Source organism: Telmatherina bonti (genome assembly GCF_933228915.1).
Source record: "Telmatherina bonti genome assembly, chromosome: 6".
Lineage (NCBI taxonomy): Eukaryota > Metazoa > Chordata > Actinopteri > Atheriniformes > Telmatherinidae > Telmatherina > Telmatherina bonti.
Genome location: NC_136624.1, coordinates 6,851,231 through 6,876,130, shown reverse-complemented (window position 1 = coordinate 6,876,130; position 24,900 = coordinate 6,851,231). Strand labels below are relative to the sequence as shown.

Sequence of the window (24,900 nt, the reverse complement as noted above, 5' to 3'; positions counted from 1 at the left end):
GTTTACCTGGCAACGGCGCGGTTACGTGTGGACATGCTGGTGTAATTAGCATGGTGTTGCACGTATCTTAATAAATATGAGCAATACAGTCATCTGTTGTTTGAGTGAGACACTGTTTCGCCAGTTAAGCACACTCTTTATGGTGGGAGTTGTTGGACTAACTATAGTTAGTAAAATAAAATCGCACACAAAACGTCGAGGAGTTTACGAAGCTCATGAACAGCGCGGAGGTTAGCTCTGGTCTCCATCACAGTGGGATCTGTCTGGATCTTTTGCAGTGTTGTACAGATAAACATTTAGAGGCACTTTGGAGTTTTAGCAGCCAGACTGATATTTTCCCATGACATGACAGTTCTTGGACTACTTGTTACATGTCTTGTTGTGTACATATAAAACAGCATCATCAGCATACATCTGACAGTTTGCATTCCATTGACAGAAGACGGTTTATGTACGTAGTGTAGTTCTGAGCTTTGGGGGACGTTCCAGCACTTCAGTGGATGTTACATGTTTTATATGCAATTTCTGTGTTGTAAATATGATTTTTACCATTTTACTTCTTGTAATGGAAAATGTTGATGTATCCTTTCTACTTTACGTGCTCCGTTGAAAATGCTTGTGGGAAGGTTCAGTCATTTTTAGTTTTACTCATTTATTGTTGCCATCTTCATTTCTAAAACGGTAAGAAAAACAGAAAATATCCTTGGCCAAGTTTTAGTGTCATCTGAAATATTTGAAGCTGTTCTATAATGAAAAGTCTGAACATGTTGCAGTAATTTAAAGTTAAAATGTTTTCATTCACACTCTTCATTAATCGGCATTAATATCTGACAGTAAAGCAGGACGGGATCAGTCAGTGGAACTTCAGTCTGATCATGCAGCAGAGGTCTTCGCCTCCTGCTCTGACTGCAGTCTGAAGCAGGATGAAGCGACCAAGCCTCGTGTGTGTTCTTCTGGATGGGGAAGGGCTTACGCAGCAGCAGCTGCTGCTAACAGAGCGTAAACTCCACATTCAGAAGTATTCAGTATCACTAAAGAAGTCACTAGACCTTTTGAGAGTCACCTGTTCTTTAAATAGACTCACTAGTAGGCTGGATAAATGGCTAAATATAACGCCAGAGTTACTAAGTTAACGGCGAGGTCTACTGTGTGCATCACTGTAACCAGTGTACCAGGAAATTTCAATTCTTTTAGTGAAGCTGCAAACATTGTGTTCTGCGATTAAATGTGCTCATATTTTGTAATTTAGGTATTATTACTTATGCGGTAAAGTCCCACCTCTTTATATATATATATATATATATATATATATATATATATACATACACTTTTATATGTATGTATGTATATATGCGGGGTGCCTGGTAGGTTGTTTCCAAGTGGTGCAATAAAAATACATGTTTTTCCAGGCACAATGAATGATCGTGATTAATAATCGTGATTACAATATTGATTAAAATAATCGTGATTATTACTTTAGTCATAATCGTGAAGCTATACTGCTAACAGAGAGTAAACTCCACATTTTTTGTCATTCACCAAAAGTATTCAGTATCACTAAAGAAGTCACTAGACCTTTTGAGAGTCACCTGTTCTTTAAATAGACTCACTAGTAGGCTGGATAAATGGCTAAATATAACGCCAGAGTTACTAAGTTAACGGCGAGGTCTACTGTGTGCATCACTGTAACCAGTGTACCAGGAAATTTTCCATTCTTTTAGTGAAGCTGCAAACATTGTGTTCTGCAATTAAATGTGCTCACTTTTCTGTAATATTTATTATTTGTAACAGGGTAAAGTCCCACCCCATTGTGTTTAATTCAATAATGAATTACATCATCATTTCAAGTTTTCTTGATTTTATTGGTTTTATTATTTTACATCTAATCCACTTCCCGATTGGACCCTCTGGCCGGCCGGTTTTGGCCCGCAGGCCGTATGTTTGCCACCTTCGTATTAAACCGTCTCTGTGATTGTTGGGAAGAAACAGACGCTTCTCTGATGTGACTGCAAAATCAGTTACTTCATCTTCATACAGTATAAAACCTGCTTTCATTTTTATGTCCTGTACTGTTTTCATCTTTATTCACACACACACACACACACACACACACACACACACACACACACACACACACACACACACACACACTGTCCTGTAAAAAATGGCTGAATAGATAGCAATTACACCATCTCCTCCACTGATCCCAGACCAGTGCAATTAACACTCCTATTCCAGAAAGGTTATTGCTGTCATAGAGCCCACAGACTGGCGTGCACACACACACACACACACACACACACACACACACACACACACACACACACATCCACACACAGCCGAAAAGTTATTAAGTCTGCTATGGTTGTGTAGCTGATAGGATAAGAGGCAGAAAGGTGTTGGGCAGGGCCTGATATTTCCACTGAGTTAATATGCAGACCTGTTACTTCACATAGAGCTCAGCATTAAGCTGGGAAATGCCACCTGCAAACTCCCTCCCTCACCCCTCCTCACCCCAACTATTCTTAGTCCCTCTTCATTCTCTTTGTATTCCTCCCTGTTCTGTCTGGGAGCTCTGCAGCCTCCGTCACATGCGTTAATCTGAAATGAGATCTTTCCAAGAAGACGCCATTTATCTGCTTTGTCTTTTGATGCCTCAGCTCGAAGTCGTGTCTGCAGCTTGTGCATGCTTCAATGCAACAGAAAGACACTTCTGCTGGCGCAGACATCTGTCAGCCGCTGGATCATGGTCTGACTGAAGGTTTCAGATGGATAAAACCACATCAACTCTTCATATGAGACAGTTGTGCAAATGAAATTCTGACTTTGACTTCCCATGTCATGGACATGTTGTTCCTGTCTCCCTGCCCATCAACACATGCGGTTTTAATGCAGGACTTGTGCAAAGTTTGGCTGTAACAGAACTGGGTGACTAGGAGGTGGTCTGTGATGCCAGAGGTGGTGTGTGGTTATTGTACATTCCTGTGGCAGTGGTGCAGGTGTGGATTAAAATGCAGGATGAAGAGGCAGGTGGAATGCAGTGAATGTTTTAACTGTAGGACGATCGGACTGATTACAGCAGAACAAGGCAAGAAGGACAACAAACTGGCAAAGGTGAACTGAGACTAAGTGGTTTATATGCACAGGAAACACACCGAGACAGGAAATGATGAGCTAAATGAAACCAGGGGAACTGGCAAATGGGAAACAAAGCTCGACAGAAAACACAAGGAAAACTCCAACAGGACAGCAGAACCACACAAAAACTCCAAAACAGACAGTAACCCCCATGAGGGATGGCATTCAGGTGGCCCTGAAGCAAAAAAGTCCAGTGGGAGGAAGGGGACCAGAGGAGGGACCAGGGCAAACACAAAGTCCAGGAGAATGGGCCCAAGAGGATGGCCTGGAGAGCGGCCAAGAACTGGGCTCTGGAGGGCGGCCCAAAGGCCAAGAACTGGGCTCTGAAGGGCGGCCCAAAGGCCAAGAACTGGGCTCTGGAGGGCGGCCCAAAGGCCAAGAACTGGGCTCTGAAGGGCGGCCCAAGGGCCACGTTGGTGAGAGCAAGTGAGGCAGGTCACCCCAGAGTGGCCAACGAAGGCAGGATCACCACAAAGTCTGGGGCAAAGAGCAGAAGCAGCGTTGAAGGAGGAGGACCGTCTGCGGAGGCAGGAAGCACTGAAGATGGAGGAAGAGCGACCTTACAGGAGGAAGAGGAGAAGCCTTCCTTTCCGAGACCCTCTCAACAAGGGGAACCAGGGACGGAGGAGTGACCTCCTCGTAGACAGGAGCCACTGGGGACAGAGGAGGAGCATCCCGACCTAAGACCCCCTCGGAGACGGGAACTGGAGGAGGAGTGTCCTGACCCGAGACCATTTCGGACACAGTAGCTGTGGACCAGGTCGCATGGGAGGCCCCAGTGCTGGAAGCGATACTGGAGACATTGACTGTGGAGCTGGTGGTGACACTGGAGACCAGGCCGGAGGCAGAGAACCAGAGAACCAAACCCAGAGACTAGGACCAAGGATGGGCTTGGGAAGGATATTGACATCCTTCTTTGCCTCCGCCAACAGTTCTGCAACACCGAGCCGAGCAAGAAAACCGGTTGGCTGTTAGTACGAACCTCCTGTCTGCTGCCAGCTGTGTCGGGACCCGTCGTGCCGTCGGCCTTGGTCACCAAACGCACCTCTGTAAAAGTCTCCTTGAAGTTGTTGAGACCCGCTGGGTCCATGTTCGGCCAGTTTGTTCTGTCAGGGAGGTGTGGACAGAAAAGCAGGATGAAGAGGCATGAGGCAGGTGGAATGCAGGGAATATTTTACCTGTAGGACGATCAGGTGGACTGCCTCAGAACAAGACAAGAAGGACAACAAACCAGCAAAGCTAAATGAGACCAGGTGGTTTATGTGCAGGGAAACACAACAAGACCCAGGTGGAATGGAAAAGCCAGAGAAAACACAAGGAAAGCAAGAAAATAAAAGAGGAAACCAGAACCAAGGAGTACTTAAAAAACCCAAACCACAACAGCTATGTTCGTTCTGACCTCATCCAGCAGGTTGGATATCTGGAACTTTCTCTGCGTCTATACGAAGCTCCTCCGTCGAGCCATAAGTTCTCCTGCAGAGTTTTCTGAGAATAAGACGTTATCAGCTTGTGTTATGATAAGACCTTTCCACCAGCTCTGCTGATAACAAGATTTCTTCTCATTCTCTCAGCTTTGATCCAGTTTGTACAGTTTCTCAGCCAACATGACAAGTCTGTGGAGAGAAACTGAAAATGCCATCCGTCAGAATGATTTGTTCAGGTGGATGTGCGTTCTGTTTTCACACCCAGCTGATGGAGGGCTTTCATTAACAGCCGTGGAAAGGGTCTGATTCAAGCGCTGTTGTTGGAATATGTGACTTATATATGAGAAGAAAACTGAGTCAGAAACATTTTCCATGTGATCTCTAGACTCCCTGCGGAAGAAGTGCTGCAGCTGCTTTTCCTCAGAAGCAGCAGTCATGAATAGAGACCTAAAGACATCCACTCCTCTTCCTCCTCCTGCTGATCTTCCCACCAGCAACACATAATCATCTCTCTTTACAACCACGTCTTTAATCCTTGCTCTGTTTTGATGTAGACAGATTTCATGCCACACGTTTCAGACTTGTGTAGAAGTAGATCCTGAGCTTTAAAGGCAACTGAGGAAAAATTTGACGCTCTGTGATGAGATCCCTTCTCCTCTGAAGAAAACTAAAGAGCTGGAGATTAAAGTGAGAAAGGAAGCATGCAGAATCAGAGGAGGATGAAATCCCACTTGGCCGAACAGCATGACTGGACAACCCGCTGCGTCAGACACACATGCTGTAACACGTTTCAGTCCTGCTTTGTCTTCATGGGAAGATGGCGACGTTTCACATATATTATCTGTATCTGGGAGTCTTCAGTCAGTCGGAGACTTTTACTGGATTCAAACTTTCCTGCTTTGTCTGCGTTTACCTTAAAGGTGCAGTCAAACCAGGATAGTCCGCTAGACTCGGTCCGATTGGGGGCTCGGTTGTAGGGGGGTGTATCCATGGCAACCAAGACCACGTTCACATTGCACTTTGGTCAAACCAGTCAAACCATTAGAATAATATCTCCCCATTCCCACCAGAGGTGGCGCTGCACTAGTATTTAGCAGAAGAGAGGACCAGACCGGCGTGAAGAAGAAAACTGTTTCCTCCACCTGCCAGTTAAACATGGAGACCAAACTATGGCTGTTTTGGGTTTTTATTGTGTCTTATGCAAGTATACTGCAGAAATCCACTGCAACAATGGACGCAGTATGAACACCAGACGAGGCAGAGGGCCCTTAACGCCATCGCTATGGACTTACCCACAATGCAATGCTACGCCGCATGCAGGAAGGGACTTTTTTCCTGTATTTGGTCCGCTTGAAACGGACCAAGACCTGCATTTGTAGGAAGATCGATTCTGCTTCTTTGGTCCGAATCAGAATTTGTTTAGTTTATTCACATTTCCTTAAACAAAGTGGATTTTCCAGGCAAACGGACTTGAATTAGAATAAAAAAGACTGATGAATGTACTCTGAAAGACCAGATCACACAACAGGCGTATGCTCAGACCTCAGGCCTTCTCATTCACACAAAACTTAAAAAACCTTTTCCTGATGGCCTCCAGCGTGTAAAGATCTGCAAAACGGGATGAAACAGACATTGTTGTAGAATCAGATTGATGCAGATCTGTTTCATTCTGATCGTTTATCCTGGATGGTATCCACACCTGCATGAATGGCGTAAATAATATCTTTATGATACAGCATCATATCCACTGAGCTGATAAGAATTCAGGCATCAACAACATGGCTGCAGATAGAACACAGATAGCGGCGTGCTCAACGTAGAGCTGCTCCATTATGACAAAAATTATAATCACAATTGTTTCGACTGAAATGGAAATCTGGATTATTTAACACAATTATCCAGTATTTTTAAACAACGCTGCGAGTCGTGGTGTTCTAGACTCTGTGTCGTGCATTATAACCGTCTAATGTACGGTTCCGACTTGTTTAATCCGCTTTTACCACTTATACAGGAACTATTTTACGTTGGCCTGGATGTACGTTTTATACCAAACAACCGCTGTCAGGCTGCAGAGCGTTTCTCTCATTCACCTGTTAAAAGACGGCTGATCTGAACCAGCTGGTTAACGCGTTGCTATGGTAACGCCCCGTAACGGAGGGATATTACAGTGTTTAACTGGACGAACTATGTATAGGAAAATAATGCAGCCAGTTGTCACTGACAATGGTATAAACTATGTTTAGGTGAACTTCCACAACCTACTGCAGTTATTCTACATTGACCTGCAGCCGGAGCCGACTGAGACTGGCCGCCTGGGAGTGCTTTAGGACGGGAGAGGCTCCCGCTGCTCCTTCCTTACAGTAACTGCAGAACAATATGTGTCTTCAAGTCAGTCGCCAAAACACCAGAAAAGTCTCTAATAACTCCAGTAAAAGTTGCTAGATTTGTCGCTTTTAACAAAAAAAGTCGCCAGATTTAGGGAGAAAGTCACCAAGTTGGCAACAGTGTCTGAATGAAAGCAAAGCGGCTGTGGGAGGAGTTTACAGCACAGCGCTGCAACGCCAGAGACGCTCGATTAGCAGCTGAAGACAGCAGGAGAGGAAACTGCAGAGAGAAAAATAATCACACCCTTTTATTTTCATAATCGTTGGAAAACCCAGATCGTAGTTGAGATTAAAATCCGATTAATCGCCCAGTCCTACTCAACAACATGGCTGCAGGTAGAACTCAGGTCGCGGCGTGCTCAACGCCTGAGCTGAACCGACTTCCATGCATGTGTGTGTTTCTCCCAGTAATCCTTCAGCTGCGTGTGACTGGACCAGTAATTGAAAGGGAAAGCGCCGACCCCAGGAAGCTTTGGGATGACATGAACTCGGCCGGATGACACGTTTCTCTAACTTCTCTCCTCGCCTCCACCCACCACCGTCCCCTTTACACCCCTAGCTGCCCCTGCAGAAGCTCTCACATGACCCCCCCAGACACCGACTGGCTGAAAACCAGTGGGATAATTAAGATGTAGGAAGCCCCAGCCATCCCAACCTCCCTCCTCATCCTCTCATCTTTATCAGCTAAATTGAAACTGTCCTTGAACTTGTGAAGACCCTGGCTAATTAGCCGGGTGTAGAACCTCCCTATCTCGCTCATTATTCTGTCCTGCTATCACTGCGCTCTCAACCTCTCCTTTACTTTCTTTTTTTTAACTTTAGCTACTCGTATCCTTCCTCAGAACAGAGACAACAAGGTTAGAGGACGCTGTGGATGAGACTGAGCTACTGCAGATGTTTACAAGCTCCGTCACTTTGTTTCTGCTGCAAACAGACGTCGGCGACTCGGCGGAGGATGTTTATTTTCCTACAGCTCGGTATGGATGTTCTCCACGGTGAAAGCTGGAAGTGCAGAGTGGAGCGTCCTCAGACAGGAGGAAGACAGCGACGTGCCACAGAGAAAGGAAGAAGATGCGAGACAGATCAGAGCTAATTGGCTGTAAATTGTGTTTCCTGTCAGCTCATCGGATCTCTCATCAGGCTAAATCCTACATGGCAGGATAAAACTGTTTCCTCTGTGTGAACACGCTGACAATGTGTTGCTCGTACGTCAGAACTACACAGACACAACCACATCCACATGACAAAGCAAGGGCTGGGTGGGTAATCATGCATAATTATTATTCTAATAGAAACGGGAAAAAATAAGACGGAAAAGGATCATTATGGAGATAAAAATCATCTTTACAGGGATGATCTGCTGTTTTCGTACCCTTCCATCAAAGAAAAGGCCAAATTTACTAAACTCCCTCAAATATGTAGAAACTGAAAAAAGTAATGAGGACTTAAAATTTAATAAATTATGATTTAGTAAAAACAAAGACAGCTGTTGAACTGTGTTTGAAAAAAATAAAATAATAATATTAGTGATATCTCAGACCATTTGGAGCATGCAGGCCAGAATACCTGAGACCAGGTGCAGAAGTCTGAGAGTTCCAGAAACATCTGGTGGCAGTGAACGCCTCGGAGGTTGTTCCCAACATGTTACCTTTCACCTCCCACAATGATTGTTTTTTGGTTTTTTTTAAGCATTTCTGTAGAAGGATTTTCAAATAATTTTATGAATTTATTCATTTATTTTTATTCGTTTGTTTGTTTGTTTATTTATTCATTCAATCTATTTCACCTCATTTCAGTGCCATTTTTCCTTATTTACTCGGAGGCTGCGAATACACTACTGTAAATATTTAGTATCATATTTGTGACACAAAGTAGTGACAACTAATAATAATAATAATAATAATAATATAATGTGTTTTAAATGTGTTTTACATTTTATTTGTGAGAAGATGCATATAATACATGTTGGTGTGACTGATAAAAGATCCAGAGGTAAAGGTATTGTGTTAGTAGAATATATATGATTATAAAAGAATAAGAATAATAATGTGAAGATTAATGAAGTTGAGCTGAATCAGAGGAAACTTTACACAGTTCCTGTTGCTTTTATCACCCAGCACATAGCAGTCTGTGGTCTGCATACAGCAGGAGTATCCACGGCTTATTTCTTTTCATTTGAGGCAGATCACATCTGTAAGTTCAGACTTTGGATAATAAGAGTTACTTATTTTGCAACCTGAGCTTTTCTCTTATTTCCTACAAACCGTAACAGATTTACGGCTCTCTGCCAGTTCTTGTCTGACGAAGATTCATCCATCCATCTATTCATTTATTTATCCATCCATCCATCCCATCATCCAAAAGAGACACCTAAAACCAGATCTATATAAACTCTTCCCTCACCCACCAGGCCAGGGGGCGGTTCATCTTCAGATCGGTCCTCGACCAGAGTTCTGGTGCTGAGCTGGTCTCGGATCTGATCTCGTCTGGATTCAACCATTTTGTGTCCCACAGGAAGTTATTTCAGCGTGATGAACATTTACATGAAGATGTTTAAATCATGTTTCATGTTTCCTCCTTGTAATCTGATTACTTCTTGCAGGTGGGATTCAGCAAACAGTGTGAATGTAATGACATACATGTGGGGCGAGTCATTCGTGGGAAACGTCCCGTTGGAGTTGGGTTAGGTGAATCCCACCGATGCTGAAATGTAGAACAGGAAAACACGTGTCGACGGGAAATCTGAGGAAAATCTTCCTTATTTCTCCCTTTAGGACATTTACACGTAGACCAGTTCTAACATCCTAGTCCAGGGTCCACATCCTGGTCTCCAGTGGGTCGGACCAGTAAGATAACAGCATAATACTGAAATAATTCAGAAGTACAAACACTTCATCAACATGTTTACATCTAATCATCCATTTAGAAAATATTATAAAGAACCAGAAATTTATGGAGATTTTTTTTTTTTAAATCCTCTTTGAACATTTAGTGTTTTTATTTATCTATATTTAATATCCGTTCTTCTTTATTAATTATTTATATAATAAACATAAAATAAAAAAACCTATATGGCTTATTTAAATGAATAATTTATTATTCATTATTTAATTATTTTCTAGTTTTTAGAAAGATGTTCCTTAAGCCTTTTCTGTATCACGTATTTTTTCACAATATAGTTTCATTTTATCTTGAATTTTGTTTTTACTGTTCTGCTGCAGTTTCCTGATCAGGAATAAATGATCAATCAATCAGTGATTTATTTTACATCACACACATTCACACACCAGCATGGTGGATCTATTTTCAGAAATCTGCAAGTAAAAATTTCACATGATGATCAGAGAATAAAAGACTCAAGCTGCAGCAAACACATTTAACACATCCGACAAGTAGGCGGAGCAAATGGTGAGTGGGCGGGGCAGAGAGTGAACGGGCGGAGCACACGGTGAGTGGGTGGAGCAGAGGGTGACCGGGCCAAATGTGCGTGAGTGGGTGGAGTAGATCATGGACATCATAGATACGTAGACGCCTCATTGAGCGCTGGCGAGTGAACCAGCGTCGCCGCCATATTGGATGGGTCTCCGCTTTCGAGTCTTGCTGCAGAGTCGACATAGTTTCCCCACAAAACTGTTTTCTATGGAACAACACGTATATATAACACACAAACAAAACACTTTTCTACATCACTGGTTTATAAATAATGTTAACACAGTGAATAATCCAAATGCAAATGATGAATTTACTCCTATGAGGTGTTTATGGAAAAATATGATGATGCTTCACAAAGAGAGTTTTACATGGTGGCATGATTACCTCCATCAAGGAGGTCATGTTTTTACAAGCTTTGTCTGTTTATCTGTTTGTGTTCAAAATAACTGTAAAAGTTATGGACAGATTTTCATGAAATTTTCGGGACTTGTTGAAAACGTGAAAAGAAAGAACTGATTTACTTTTGGTGGTGATCCGGATCACCGTTTGGATCTAGAAACTTTTTCAAGGCCTTGGCGGAGGTTTACGTTCTCAGTGTGTTTTTCTTGTTAACTTCTGAATTGCACAATTTTTATACAGTACTTTATTTTCAGACTTTTTAAAACTGTATCTTTATATTGATAAATGAATAAATATAAATTAAAAAAAAGAGTCGACCGTAGTCAAGAGAAAGCAGCAACTATTCCCGTATTTTGTTCAGAATACGGTTGGAATAACCCGTGAAATATTGAAAGCACATCGTGTGGAATTACATTTCACAAGGTTGAATAATCATGTATTTAACCAGATAAAAATAGATAAATCCAAATACATCAATAAACAAACATGTTTGTACCAATTTCATTTATATCAATTTATATTGTAGCTACCTTATGTCTTAGTTAAATAGCATTATAAAAAATAATTTAGCATAAAAGCACGTTGTTTTTAATCTTTTACAGTCATCTGTATCATAACAATATTTCTGCCCTTTGTGACAAACCAAACTGTGATAAAAATCAGGTAAAAATTAGTGAAGTTATCGTTGTGGTTGGACCTACACCTTATTATTAAAGATTGCCGGCGCATGGGAGACCCATCCAAGATGGCGGCGAGATAAGACGTCAGCTCGCACAGGCAGTGTGATACTACGCGGGGTTTATGCATGGGCGTAGCGGACGCAGGGTACGCGGAGGACATGTCCCCCGCACTTTTTACAAACATTATAACCACTTAATTACTTTTTTAAACTTTTTTTTAGGCGAAGCTACGACGGCTAACAACAAACACCGTGTGGCAACAGATAAAGTCCTGCCGTAGAACGTCTCTATTATAACTGACTGGGAGGAGATATTGATAGCATCAAAGGGATTTTGGGATTAAATTCTACAGCAATTTCACTTTTATTATGTTTAGTTAATTCATTTTTAATTTATTTATGGATAGCCCCCACTCAAACATTATCATAAAATGTTATTTATTTTTCTCATATTACTGTTTCTGCTTGAGTGTAAAATTAATTTTAGAGCTCATGATATTATTTTCTAATATAGTTTTTTAGCCTGTAGTCTTCGATTCCCTTTGTTCAAAAAGGAAACATTTACACAGACGTAGTTTATCTGTTATTTCAAAGACAATATTTGTTTATTATTCATTTATTGGCAAATATAATTTGACTGCTGTATCAAGCAGCAGGCATTGGTCATAATATTCTGTTTAATTGATTAATTTTCAACATGTGTGCTCTCATCATTGATGATAAAATAAATGATAAAATAGCGACTTCTCGACGTTGACATGTTTATTGTGTCACTTTCACTCGTCACTTTTTCCATTATAATGAATGATGCGGCTTATCAGCGTGTTACCGTGTCACTTCCATGTCATTTTAGCGCTGATATATTTAAACAGGAACGGTGTTTTACCAACCCTTTTGTTTTCAGTGTTGTCATTTGGAACATAATAATCTGACTACTCACCCTGTAGACGCTCCAGGGTCATTCTCCGTCAACTCAACCAGTTTAGCAGCTTTAGATTTACATTTAGACTTTAGAGTTTGATAGTTTATCATTTTAAAGAACTAAAGTTGGTTCCCTGGTCCTGTGCTGTTTATATTTATTTGGTTTTTCAGCTGCTAAGGATAGATGCAATTGATGTCTCTTTTAAAAACTCATCTTTTAACGTTGGCTTTTAAATCCAGAGATCAGGACCACGAGGTCTTTTCTGTCCTATTTTGTCTTTTAACTGTTCTTATTTTCATGCTATTAATGTTGACTTATTTTATTTTCCTGTACAGCCCTTTGGTTACCTTGTGGTATGTGGAAGTGCTCTACAAAAAAATTCTAATGACTGATTCATTGAATGCGAGAGGATGATAAACTATTCTCTAGATCCAAGAATTTGTCCCCCTCACTTCTAAAATGATGGCTACGCCCTTGCGTCTATGTATATATGTCTATGGAGCAGATGGTGAGCGGGCAGACTGGTCCGGTCCAGTCGGTCCAGCCCAGTAGTTATCAGGAGAAATGACTAAAGTCACATTTATGAAATAAATAATAGAATAATTAATTTAAACAATCAAAGGGAACCCGACATTGAAAAGGCTCCTCTTGGCAGAATAAATTTGTTCTGGACAGGACGGGTTTAAATCCTGACTTACCTCATCATGTCACACCGACTGAAGTCACGTAACGGTGCATCTGCATGTTTCTGTCAACAGTAAACCTGAGAATAACCAGGAAATCTCTCTCTCTCTTTGCAGTGGGATGCCATTAATGAGATGGACGAGTTCTTCAGTCCGATCCACACGTACCAGGTGTGTAATACACCCGACTCGTCCCGCTATCAGGACTTCTCCTCAGCAGAACTGTGGTGGAAATATCGCTGTGATGAAGGGAAACAGGGAAGCAGGCCACATAAAGTTTGGCTTTTTATCATTTTATGGACAAATTCATCATAAAGTAGATTATTATGCACACACCCACTCTGAAAAGTCTTTTCAGCCCTGTTGGAGCACATTTTCCTTTATGTTTAATAAAAAGACAAAATGCTGGAGCTGATAGGAGCTCTGATCTGCAGCCGCTCTCAAAACTGGCCTATTTTATGAGTTGGTAAAGCAAATAATACTTTAATTATGCATAACTTCTACATCCTGGCTCCTGGAACACGTTAGCGGCATTTTTGTTCATGTCATCGTGGTTTTGTTACACACTGAAATTTCCCTCCATCATCAGATCTTTATATTTGGGAAAAGTGTTTCATAAGTATGTGGTGATTTATAGGACCGAATGCTTTCAGAGCTCTCAGACACACAACCCTGTAATCATGTATATACTGCCATAATCTCCTGCACATATACATAAAATCCACTCTCACACACATAATCAAATCAAATCAAACTTTATTTCTTGAGCGCTTTTCATGCCACGGGCAACACAAAGTGCTTTACAAGATAAAATCAAGTAATAAGGATTAAAATAAACAGGAGATAACAAGACATTTAAAAACAATAAAGACGCAATTACATTTAAACTACTGATACTAATAACACCCCATGCACACATGTAAGAGACCATTTACCCATCTGAATCGTTAATAACAGCACGGGAGATGTTATAGATGTGAGCTGCTACTGGTTTGAATGAGAACTTGTAGTGCGTGTGTGTGAGAGGTCATTTTGTCATGGAACGGGGGGGCAACAACCCAGAGAGCGGATTCAAAGTCAGGTTAAATTTTTTTAATATGCAGTGCAACGTCCACTAGGTGGCAGTAATGACAGTTGTTCTGCTAACAGCGATAAGACGTGTGAAGAAGAAGAAGGGACGTGACAAACAACCAAGCGGCAAACTCCAGCTGTTAAAAGTGAGGCCGACGCGAAGTACCAAAAACTGCAGTTCCCCCTTCATCCACTAGGGGCTGCAAAACAGAGTGAATCCCCATAGACTCCCATGTTAAAAAGACCAACTTCACAGCAGAAATAAACATGTTTACAGCAGGAATAAACATGTTTACAGCCTGGTACAAAAATCCATTTTAGGTTTAATAGGTCCGGTTTACCTTCATGACAACTGTGGGAGATGTGATTTTTTTCCTAACTCCCCATCTAGAAGTAATTTAATCTAAATATTTTGGGCGTGTCCTTTTGATTGACAGGTACCCGATCTCCTGCTTCAAGTGAGAGGAACGTAGAACAGTTTTTAGCCGGTTAACAGCTTTATTTAGCTTTAGCCCGCTTACCTCCGTTAGCTGGTTAGCTCCTGTTATCTCCGGGTTAGCTCGGTTAGCTCTTAGCTACAGGCAGGGTGGAGTTCGCTCGATGTCAATCATCCACCCCGACGCTCATAGCCCCCCTTTCAGCTCCACTTCTTTACCCATTTTTGTATTTTCTGGGAGATATGACACACCTGACGCTGCAAATATGGCGACGGTAGCAACCACCCAATGAGGTTCAGTTCAGCGCTTCAGAAACCTATGAATGACATCAAGGAGGCTCCGTCCATCTATGCACAGTCCATGCAAACAACGTACGCAAGTTTGTTTGATTCAGTCAAGCAGCAGAAGTCAGTAATGTCTAAATAATGTTTTAACATTTAACAACAGTGTTTTAACCAGAAAAAGCCAGAAGAAATTTTAACGCATGCTGATGCAGCTATTTGCTGTTTTTCAACTGTTTATTGACACCACCATGCTGGGATGTGCTTGTGTGTGTGTGTGTGTGTGTGAGTTTAAGGTCTGTGTGTGTGTGCAGGGGGGGTATTGTAGTATATGCATGAGTTCAGAGGTGTGTTTTTCTGTGTTTTTACATCCCCTCACATTCACGACCAGTTACACGTTACGTATAAAGTTCACCTCGGCAAGTCCGACGTCGTTTTGATTTGTTCCATTTAATTTAGTTATGTGTTAGTCGGAGAGAGGGACACATTAATATTTCCGCTCTGAGAACTACCGATTATTGACTCATTTTTCTTTTCCACACTATACGTCCCAACAGAACATTACCAGGACATTTTCTGTTATCTGTATGAACAATTCTGTTCCTCCAAACATGGAAAATTCACTCTACTTTTACAGCAAACACCCTACTACATCCACAGAAGCACATCACTCTGAACCAACTAAACAAGATTAAATCATTTAATTCAACTGGTAACAAGTTACTGAATCAAATGTGTTTGACGTCAGTCATTAAGATCACATCCAGCAGTATTTCTCCCAGCAGGTGGTGGTGGGTTTATTTTCCTGGACCATCCTCCTGGTACCAACTTTATCATTCGAGCAGACCACCGTATATATATTATCTGAAAATGTTTTGCTGCCCAAAACAAATTAAAATGGAGTCCAAAGGTGAAAATGTGGCGTTTCAGGAAATAAAAATGCAGCTTTTAGCGTGCTGAGTGACTGCTGGTTACGCTGAAGCATTTTCTCTGCCTCAGGTCTGTAATGTGATGAGTCCAAGCCAGAACAACTGGCTGAGGACGGGCTGGATCCCCCGAGAGGGAGCCAGGAGGATCTACATCGAGGTCAAGTTCACCCTGAGAGACTGCAACAGCATGCCTGGAGTCCTGGGCACCTGCAAGGTAACGACAGCGCGAGTAGACGAGGTGCAGACAGGGAGCGGCCCAGCCATTCAGAGTTTAATCACTAAATAAATGTAATAAAATGAAACATAGTCGGCTGAAATGCTGACATATTCCTCACGCTGCATGCTCACCTCTGCAAACACCCACTTCAACACTTTTCACACCAGCTCTGATCGTCACCAGCTCAGAAGATGAGAATGAACTGGAGGTGTGACCCAAACACGGAGCTGCCACAGTTAGCACTGGAACTGGGTTCACACCAGTGGCGTCGTGTGTGATGAGTTTTTACCCAGACAACCAGAAAATGCCATGAGCATTTCAAAGAAAAGCTACCTAGTTTGGAGTTCGGACGACGAGTTGTGTTGCGTTAATCCGCTTCAGATCAACCACATAAATTCTGAGATGATAAATAATCCATCAGAGAAACGGAAATTTCCAGGGAAGATCGGGCTGTTTTCCACAAACAGCAGACAAGCTCTGCATCATGTTTACCGTGTGGCAGCGCGGCGTACTGCTTCATTCGGCTCTGATCAGCTAATCAGAGGGGTCTGACGGGGTTAAATAAAGAAGCATGTAGCTATTCCGTGATAAAGTGTTCGGTTTAGGCGAATATCACCAAAGACAATATTGTGGGATCTATTGTTTCTTGTATTTTAACAAAGGCATTACTGCCGGGAGGGAAGGAGACAAAAAAAAAGTCCAACTGGACTCGCAGAAGTCTGACGAGCAACTATCTATGATGGGTTCTATTGTTTGATTTCTTACTTGTGTTGTTCTCACCCTCATATGAAAGTCGCTTTGGAGAAAAGCTTCTGCTAAATGTCTGTAGAACAGAATACATCTCTTTCTGTCAGTCAGACTTTATTCATACAACACTTTTCACACAGAAATTATACCAGAACCCAAAGAGGAAGGAAGTCTTTTCCGGAAACAGAGAAATCATTTGTTTTAAGCTGAGAATGAAACTGAACTGAGGAAACTGTCAGTGAGGAGAAACTGGAGAAAAGATAAATAAGATGGAAATAATGGAGTCAAGCAAAGGAAAGAAAGTAAAATAAAACTGAAATGACAATTAAAAATGAATTACTAAATGTCATAAATTACAAGTAAAAGTAGAATAAAATACTCACCTAGATATGTAATAAAGCTAAATGAAAACATTAGAAGGTGAAAAGATGAGAACTAAGTTTGGTTTTGAAGACAGTAATGTTATATGTCGTCTTTGAGTCTCAGGAAGGTTCCACAAACATGGACCAAAGGAAGAACATGGTTCCAGCAGGTCCAGAACAGAGCACCTCTGGACCATTTGCTCTACAGTCCGACAGGCTTTAGATACTTTCCTGTTGCAGCACACCTGAATCCAGACCTCATCCTGACTGCAGGAACCAGAGACTGCAGAACGACCACCGCTCCTTGTGATCCGATCAGAGTTCAGACTTGTTTAAATTAATTTCATTCAATAAATCAAAACATTTCACAATCTGAACATATCATCAACTTAAATTTGAATGAAACAAGGAGAAGCAGAAGTAAAGTCTGATATTATCTGTCCCCATTTTCAGCCAAACATCAGTAAAGTATAGCTGACATGCCGACGTACCGACATGCCGACGTGCAGACATATCCGTGTGCTGACATGCCAACGTACCAACATGCCGACGTGCCGACATACTAACGTACCGACATGCCGACGTGCAGACATATCTGTGTGCTGACATGCCGACGTACCAACAGGCCAACGTGCCGACGTGCCGACATACTGACGTATCAACATGCCGACGTGCCGACATATCCGTGTGCTGACATGCAGACGTACCGACATGCCGACGTACCAACATGCCGACGTACCAACATACCGACGTACCAACATGCCGACGTACCAACATGCCGACGTACCAACATACCGACGTACCAACATGCCGACGTATCAACATGCCGACGTGCCGACATACTGACGTATCGACATGCCGACGTGCCGACATACTGACGTACCGACATGCCGACGTGCCGACATACTGACGTACCGACATGCCGACGTGCCGACATACTGACGTACCGACATGCCGACGTGCCGACATACTGACGTACCGACATGCCGACGTGCAGACATATCCGTGTGCTGACATGCCAACGTACCAACATGCCAACGTACCAACATGCCGACGTGCCGACATACTGACGTACCAACATGCCGACGTGCCGACATACTGACGTACCGACATGCCAACGTGCAGACATATCCGTGTGCTGACATGCCGACGTACCAACATGCCGACGTACCAACATGCCGACGTACCAACATGCCGACGTGCCGACATACTGACGTACCAACATGCCGACGTGCCGACATACTGACGTACCGACATGCCGACGTGCAGACATATCCGTGTGCTGACATGCCGATGTACCAACATGCCAACGTACCAACATGCCGACGTGCCGACATGCCGACGTACCGACATACTGACGTACCGACATGCCGACGTGCAGACATATCCGTGTGCTGACATGCCGACGTACCAACATGCCGACGTACCAACATGCCGACGTACCAACATGCCGACGTGCCGACATACTGACGTACCAACATGCCGACGTGCCGACATACTGACGTACCGACATGCCGACGTGCAGACATATCCGTGTGCTGACATGCCGATGTACCAACATGCCAACGTACCAACATGCCGACGTGCCGACATACTGACGTATCAACATGCCGACGTACCAACATGCCGACGTGCCGACATACTGACGTATCAACATGCCGACGTGCAGACATACTGACGTATCAACATGCCGACGTGCAGACATATCCGTGTGCTGACATGCCGACGTACCGACATGCCGACGTACCAACATGCCGACGTACCAACATGCCGACGTGCCGACATACTGACGTATCAACATGCCGACGTACCAACATACTGACGTATCAACATGCCGACGTGCAGACATACTGACGTATCAACATGCCGACGTGCCGACATACTGACGTATCAACATGCCGACGTGCAGACATATCCGTGTGCTGACATGCCGACGTACCGACATGCCGACGTACCAACATGCCGACGTGCAGACATACTGACGTATCAACATGCCGACGTGCAGACATACTGACGTATCAACATGCCGACGTGCAGACATACTGACGTATCAACATGCCGACGTGCCGGCATACTGACGTATCAACATGCCGACGTGCAGACATATCCGTGTGCTGACATGCCGACGTACCGACATGCCGACGTACCAACATGCCGACGTACCAACATGCCGACGTACCAACATACTGACGTATCAACATGCCGACGTACCAACATACTGACGTATCAACATGCCGACGTGCAGACATACTGACGTATCAACATGCCGACGTGCCGACATACTGACGTATCAACATGCCGACGTGCAGACATATCCGTGTGCTGACATGCCGACGTACCGACATGCCGACGTACCGACATGCCGACGTACCAACATACTGACGTACCAACATACCGACGTACCAACATGCCGACGTGCAGACATATCCGTGTGCTGACATACTGACGTATCAACATGCCGACGTGCAGACATATCCGTGTGCTGACATACTAACGTACCAACATGCCGACGTGCAGACATATCCGTGTGCTGACATACTGACGTATCAACATGCCGACGTGCAGACATATCCGTGTGCTGACATGCCGACGTACCGACATGCCGACGTACCGACATGCCGACGTACCAACATACTGACGTACCAACATGCCGACGTACCAACATGCCGACGTGCAGACATATCCGTGTGCTGACATACTGACGTACTGATATAGTGACGTACTGACATACTGACGTACTGACATACTGACGTACTGACATACTGACGTACTGACATAGTGACGTACTGACATAGTGACGTACTGACATAGTGACGTACTGAAATAGTGACGTGCCAACATGCCGACTTCCGACATATTGACGTACCGACATGCCGATGTACCGACATGCCGACGTACTGACATACTGACGTGCCAACATGCCGACTTCCAACATATTGACGTACCAACATGCCGACGTACCGACATGCCGACGTACTGACATACTGACGTGCCAAAATGCCGACGTGCCGACATATCCGTCTCCTGACATGCTGACGTACTGACATAGTGACGTGCCAACATGCCGACTTCCGACATATTGACGTACCGACATGCCGACGTACTGACATGCCGACTTCCTACATATTGACGTACCGACATGCCGACGTACTGACATGCCGACTTCCGACATATTGACGTACCGACATGCCGACGTACTGACATGCCGACTTCCTACATATTGACGTACCGACATGCCGACGTACTGACATGCCGACTTCCGACATGCTGACTTGCTTATGTGCTGACTCACATGATAACAACATGCAGTGTGTACACTTCACACTTCATGAGTAAATTATATTCTTATGCAGTATTGAACATAAAATACCACGACACAGACACACATTCACTTCCTGCTCTGCTGTTTGTTCCGCAGGAAACCTTCAACCTGTATTACTTTGAGTCTGACAGAGTGGCGGGCTCGTCCATACGGGAGAACCAGTTCATTAAGATTGATACGATTGCTGCTGACGAGAGCTTCACGGGAGTGGACCTGGGGGTCCGCAGGCTTAAGCTCAACACCGAGGTACGAGCTCCGACTCTAAACAGCAGGAAAAGTACCACTCATACTGCTGCAGAGTGTCCTTCTAAGCCTTTCTTTCTTTTTTTCTATTCCTTTATTTTCTTTTTTTCATTTTTTCTGCTTTCTTTACTTTTCTGAGAGAAAACAAACATCAGCGTTTTAGTTTCTTGGGAAATACTGTGATATTGATAACAGCTTCAGATTTGATATTGGAAGGTGGAAACTGTGTAATTACTGAAGAGAGAAGAAGAAATAACAGAAATGTAGTTTTCTGCACTGATCTGGCTGGTAATTTCTCCCCCCATCTCTCTTTGGAAGCCTCGACCCACCAGCCAGTTTCTCCTCCCAGCAGCCAGGTTTTCCACTAATCTTTTAAAGATGTGTTGATCAATAGTTCTCCAGGATGCTGAAGGTCTTTTAAAGTTGTCTTTGGCAGGTTTTTCAGTCCAGTCCGGGTCCCTGACCAGTTTTAAAGTTTTCTAAGCCGCTTTAAGTCTGAACTCTGATTATTCATTAAAGCATAAAAAAGGCTTTTTAGTCCAACTAAAGAAAAAAAACAGTTTAAACTAGATCTTTAGGCTCTTTGTCACAAACAAACATAATTTGTTCCAGTTTCATCTGTAAAAACCAGCAAAGATCATTTGTAGGCAGGGTGGCCAGATGTCACGCTTTTTGCGGGACCGTCCCGCATTTCTATCACTTTCCACACGTCCCACAAAACAAGGCGCTGTCCCGCATTGTTACGACCACTCTTCACTTTTGTGAAGGAAAGAAACAAACAAAACAAAACTGGTTTTTACTAACTGTGTGTGGCAAAATATTTGACGGCTGTCACATCACACCGCCTGCTGATTTGATTGACACTCATGTCAATCAAACTAGGAGGCGGGACTTAATGCACATCTAGGATGCACCGGTGCACCCTCTGACGAAAAAGAATGAATAAAAACACCGATTGATCATGGAGGACAGGGAGACGACTGCTGTGAAGAAGGACAGAAAGTTTTGTGACAACAAAGACTGGGAAAGCAGATATTCCTGGGTTAGACCTGTTCCAGGAGACTGTGAGGGTATTTTGTGATGTTTGTCAAAGTAATTTTTCCGTGTCACACGGCGGAGAATTTGACGGGAAACGGCACAAAAAAAAAAAGGCACAAAAAAACCGCGCTGCACAGAGGGAGGCTTCCCAGTCAACATGTTCATGATAAAGCCTCGACTGCTAATTCTGTTTGATTCTTGATAACGTGAAAGGAACAAGGAAACAGTATGCAAGCTTTTACTGTTTCCCTTTGTCAGAGAACTTGAATTTCAATTTAAAAAAAATATAGTAACAGATTGGTTATGTTTGGATAGATATTTTATCACCAAAAAGCAGAAGGTTTTTTTTTATTTTGAAACTTTGTCATGAAAGAGTGGAATCACACATTGTCCCACATTTTCATCGTCTTTGTCCCACATTTGGGGAGAGAAGATCTGGTCACCCTATTTGTAGGATGTTGAAGATCTCAGCCTTCCAGAATTTTCCATCAGAGCTTCACTCTCAGGCTGCAGGTCTGCTCCTGGTTCTGGTTCTGGTTCTGGTTCTGAAGCAGAACCAGGACCAGAACCAGAACCAACAGCAAGTCTGTTGCTGGTTCTGAAGCAGAACCTTCAGGGATCGACCCTCCTGTGTCGTCTCAGACAGAGAACAGAACAAAAGGCAGGGACATCCAAAGAAGAGCCTTGGAAAGTCCTTCCAGGATCCTGGAGAACAGTTCCTGGAAAGTCCTTCCAGGATCCTGGAGAACAGTTCCTGGAAAGTCCTTCCAGGATCCTGGAGAACAGTTCCTGGAAAGTCCTTCCAGGATCCTGGAGAACTATGGAGTATCTGACCTCCAACTTCAGATCTAAAAATGTTTTGAGCAAGAACCCACAGGACAACATCCCCCTCCACCCACCCCCCTACCCCAACACACACACACACACACACACACACACACACACACACACACACACACACACTCCCAAAATTAGCAACAAAGGTGTTAATTTTATTTATTTGATTTTTTTCAGGCTCTGTGTTTCTGTTTGATGGATTTTACTGGGAAGCATCCTGGGAGTTTACCTGCTGTGCAGATAAATGTCGACATGATCAGAAACTTGTTTCAGACGATTCAGACTGTCGAACAGAAAAGATGCTTCGGCCAAATAGTCCCTTTTCCGCGCCTTAGCGTCGTACAAACTCTGTTTTTATCTTAAATGCTGTAATTCTTTTTAAATCCTGTGTTTATATTTCAATAAATTGCTGCGTCTGGTTTGTGTTTCTATAAAGAACCGAAGGTTTGTTGGTGGACTCGCACAGCCGTAGCGCTGCAGCTGTAATCCAGTATTTTCCATAAACTGCATCAAATGAAGGAGTTGCAGGTGCAAGCTGGGCGCTGCACACGGAGCTTTACATGTTTTCATAATGCCTGTTTTATTAAAACAAGCTACTTGGTATCATTTCACTTGTTTTCCACCTTAAACTCCACAAAACCCACAGAGATTCCACAAACAGAGATAAATTGATCCGACCGGAACCATCTGAAGCCAGATATATTGTGCTGAGTTCCTCGGAGCCTCGGCGCTCTGGTGTTGTCCGTAAGCTATTAAAAACACATCAGTTAGACGGCGCGTTGCATCGAGTGGTTTGTTCCTGCATCCCCTGCAAACACACCCTTTATTAAAGTGTTGACTTTATTTCCTTACATCCCACACACACAGTCCTGCTGCCAGGATTACTCACTAAAGCAGAAGATGTGGAGTAATCCACGCCTGAAAATAGTCCCAGACAAATATAACGTGTAGAACTGTTCCAGTCACACGCTGGAGGGGAATTTTCAGGTCAGACGGAGACGTCTGGCTTCTTTTCATTGCATTTGTTGACAGAATAAATTACCAACCTTCTGCTGTAAAGCTGACGACGTGATTCGATTCGCAACACGTTGCGTTGAGCGTGTTCTGGTGCACATAAAGTAAATCCAGACTGTCATGCTTCTGACGCATCCCAGTGTTCGGACACACTTCCAGGAGATAAATAAATAGATTTTCATTTGTCGCACAGAGCCGGGAAGTCGTGCAGCTCTGGAGGATTTTCTCTGGTTCCAACATAAAAACACAACAAACTAACATCTCACATGGAAAATCTGAGATGCTCCACTTTTCTGAGGGAAACCTGCTAGTTTGGCCCAAAAAGATGCAAATTAGATCTTTTTTTTTTTTTTTTTAAATGACACAGTTTGAGCATCACACTCTGATATCTGGGAGTAATCAGATTACAGTAATTATCTGATCTGAGGCACCAACATGCAAAAACTAAATCTGTTTTACATTTACCGGTTTGTTATTGGGTTTATAGTCAGACGTGCTTCTGATGAAAACTGTCGTTAAATGTATTAATAATCCTGAATTCAGACCCCCCCCCCCCCCCCCCCCGACTTGGCAGGAAAACGGGGGATTGTCAAATAATTAGTCTGTAGGTGTTCTGCGGTCGCGACACAAGTAGAGTCCAAACGCAGACACGGCTCCCAATTCCACACAAAAGGTTTATTTGGTTCCTCCAGATCCAGATGAAGCCTGAGAAGACGAGCGAGGTAAGCCAGCTGACAGGCAGACGAGCAGGCAAGCAGGAGGGCGAACCATCAGGCAGAAAAGCGAGCAGGCAGGCAGACCAGGATCTTCTGATGAGAAGGAGACAAACAGGTTAACAAGCGATACCGAGTAGAATTACAAGACCGAGAGCTGTTACCGAAGAACAGCAGACCGAGCCGGTCACAAGTACGGTCGTCGCTGAAACTCGGATCGGTGTTGATCTGGTTGCCAGAATGCTGGAACACCAGCAACAGGATCCGCAACAGAAGGTGTGTTTCTATTACACCTAGAAATGCACAAAAACTGAATATCACAAGATAAAAATGCGAATGAAACATCTAACAGAAGCATTTTTTTTGCGTTCACGTGTCCCCAAACATGACATACGAGGTTGTGACCAGTTTATACCCGGAGAAGATGGCGTGGAACAAACTATGAATTTAGAAAAGAAAATGGGGAGAAAAGCTTTGAGAAGTCGTAGCAGCATTACGTAGCTACCTAGCATAAGACGCAATTTTTGTAGAATCGCGCGAGAGGAACGATATTTTACGAGACTTGAGGCTAATGCGCTAAACACCTTTCAATGGTAACACCTGCAAATCGCAAACTTACACATATCGC

General features: G+C 43.4%; 1 protein-coding gene across 1 annotated transcript in view; it reads left to right on the top strand.

Moving 5' to 3' along the window:
- Window positions 1-24,900, top strand: part of epha8 (eph receptor A8) — a gene marked incomplete at both ends in the record, with an annotated part of 183,131 nt that overhangs the window by 65,106 nt on the left and 93,125 nt on the right. The window contains 3 exons of the mRNA XM_079242729.1: window positions 13,179-13,232; window positions 15,850-15,993; window positions 20,524-20,673. Of these exons, the coding sequence (XP_079098855.1) occupies window positions 13,179-13,232; window positions 15,850-15,993; window positions 20,524-20,673 (348 nt within the window). The remainder of the gene's footprint in view (window positions 1-13,178; window positions 13,233-15,849; window positions 15,994-20,523; window positions 20,674-24,900) is intronic.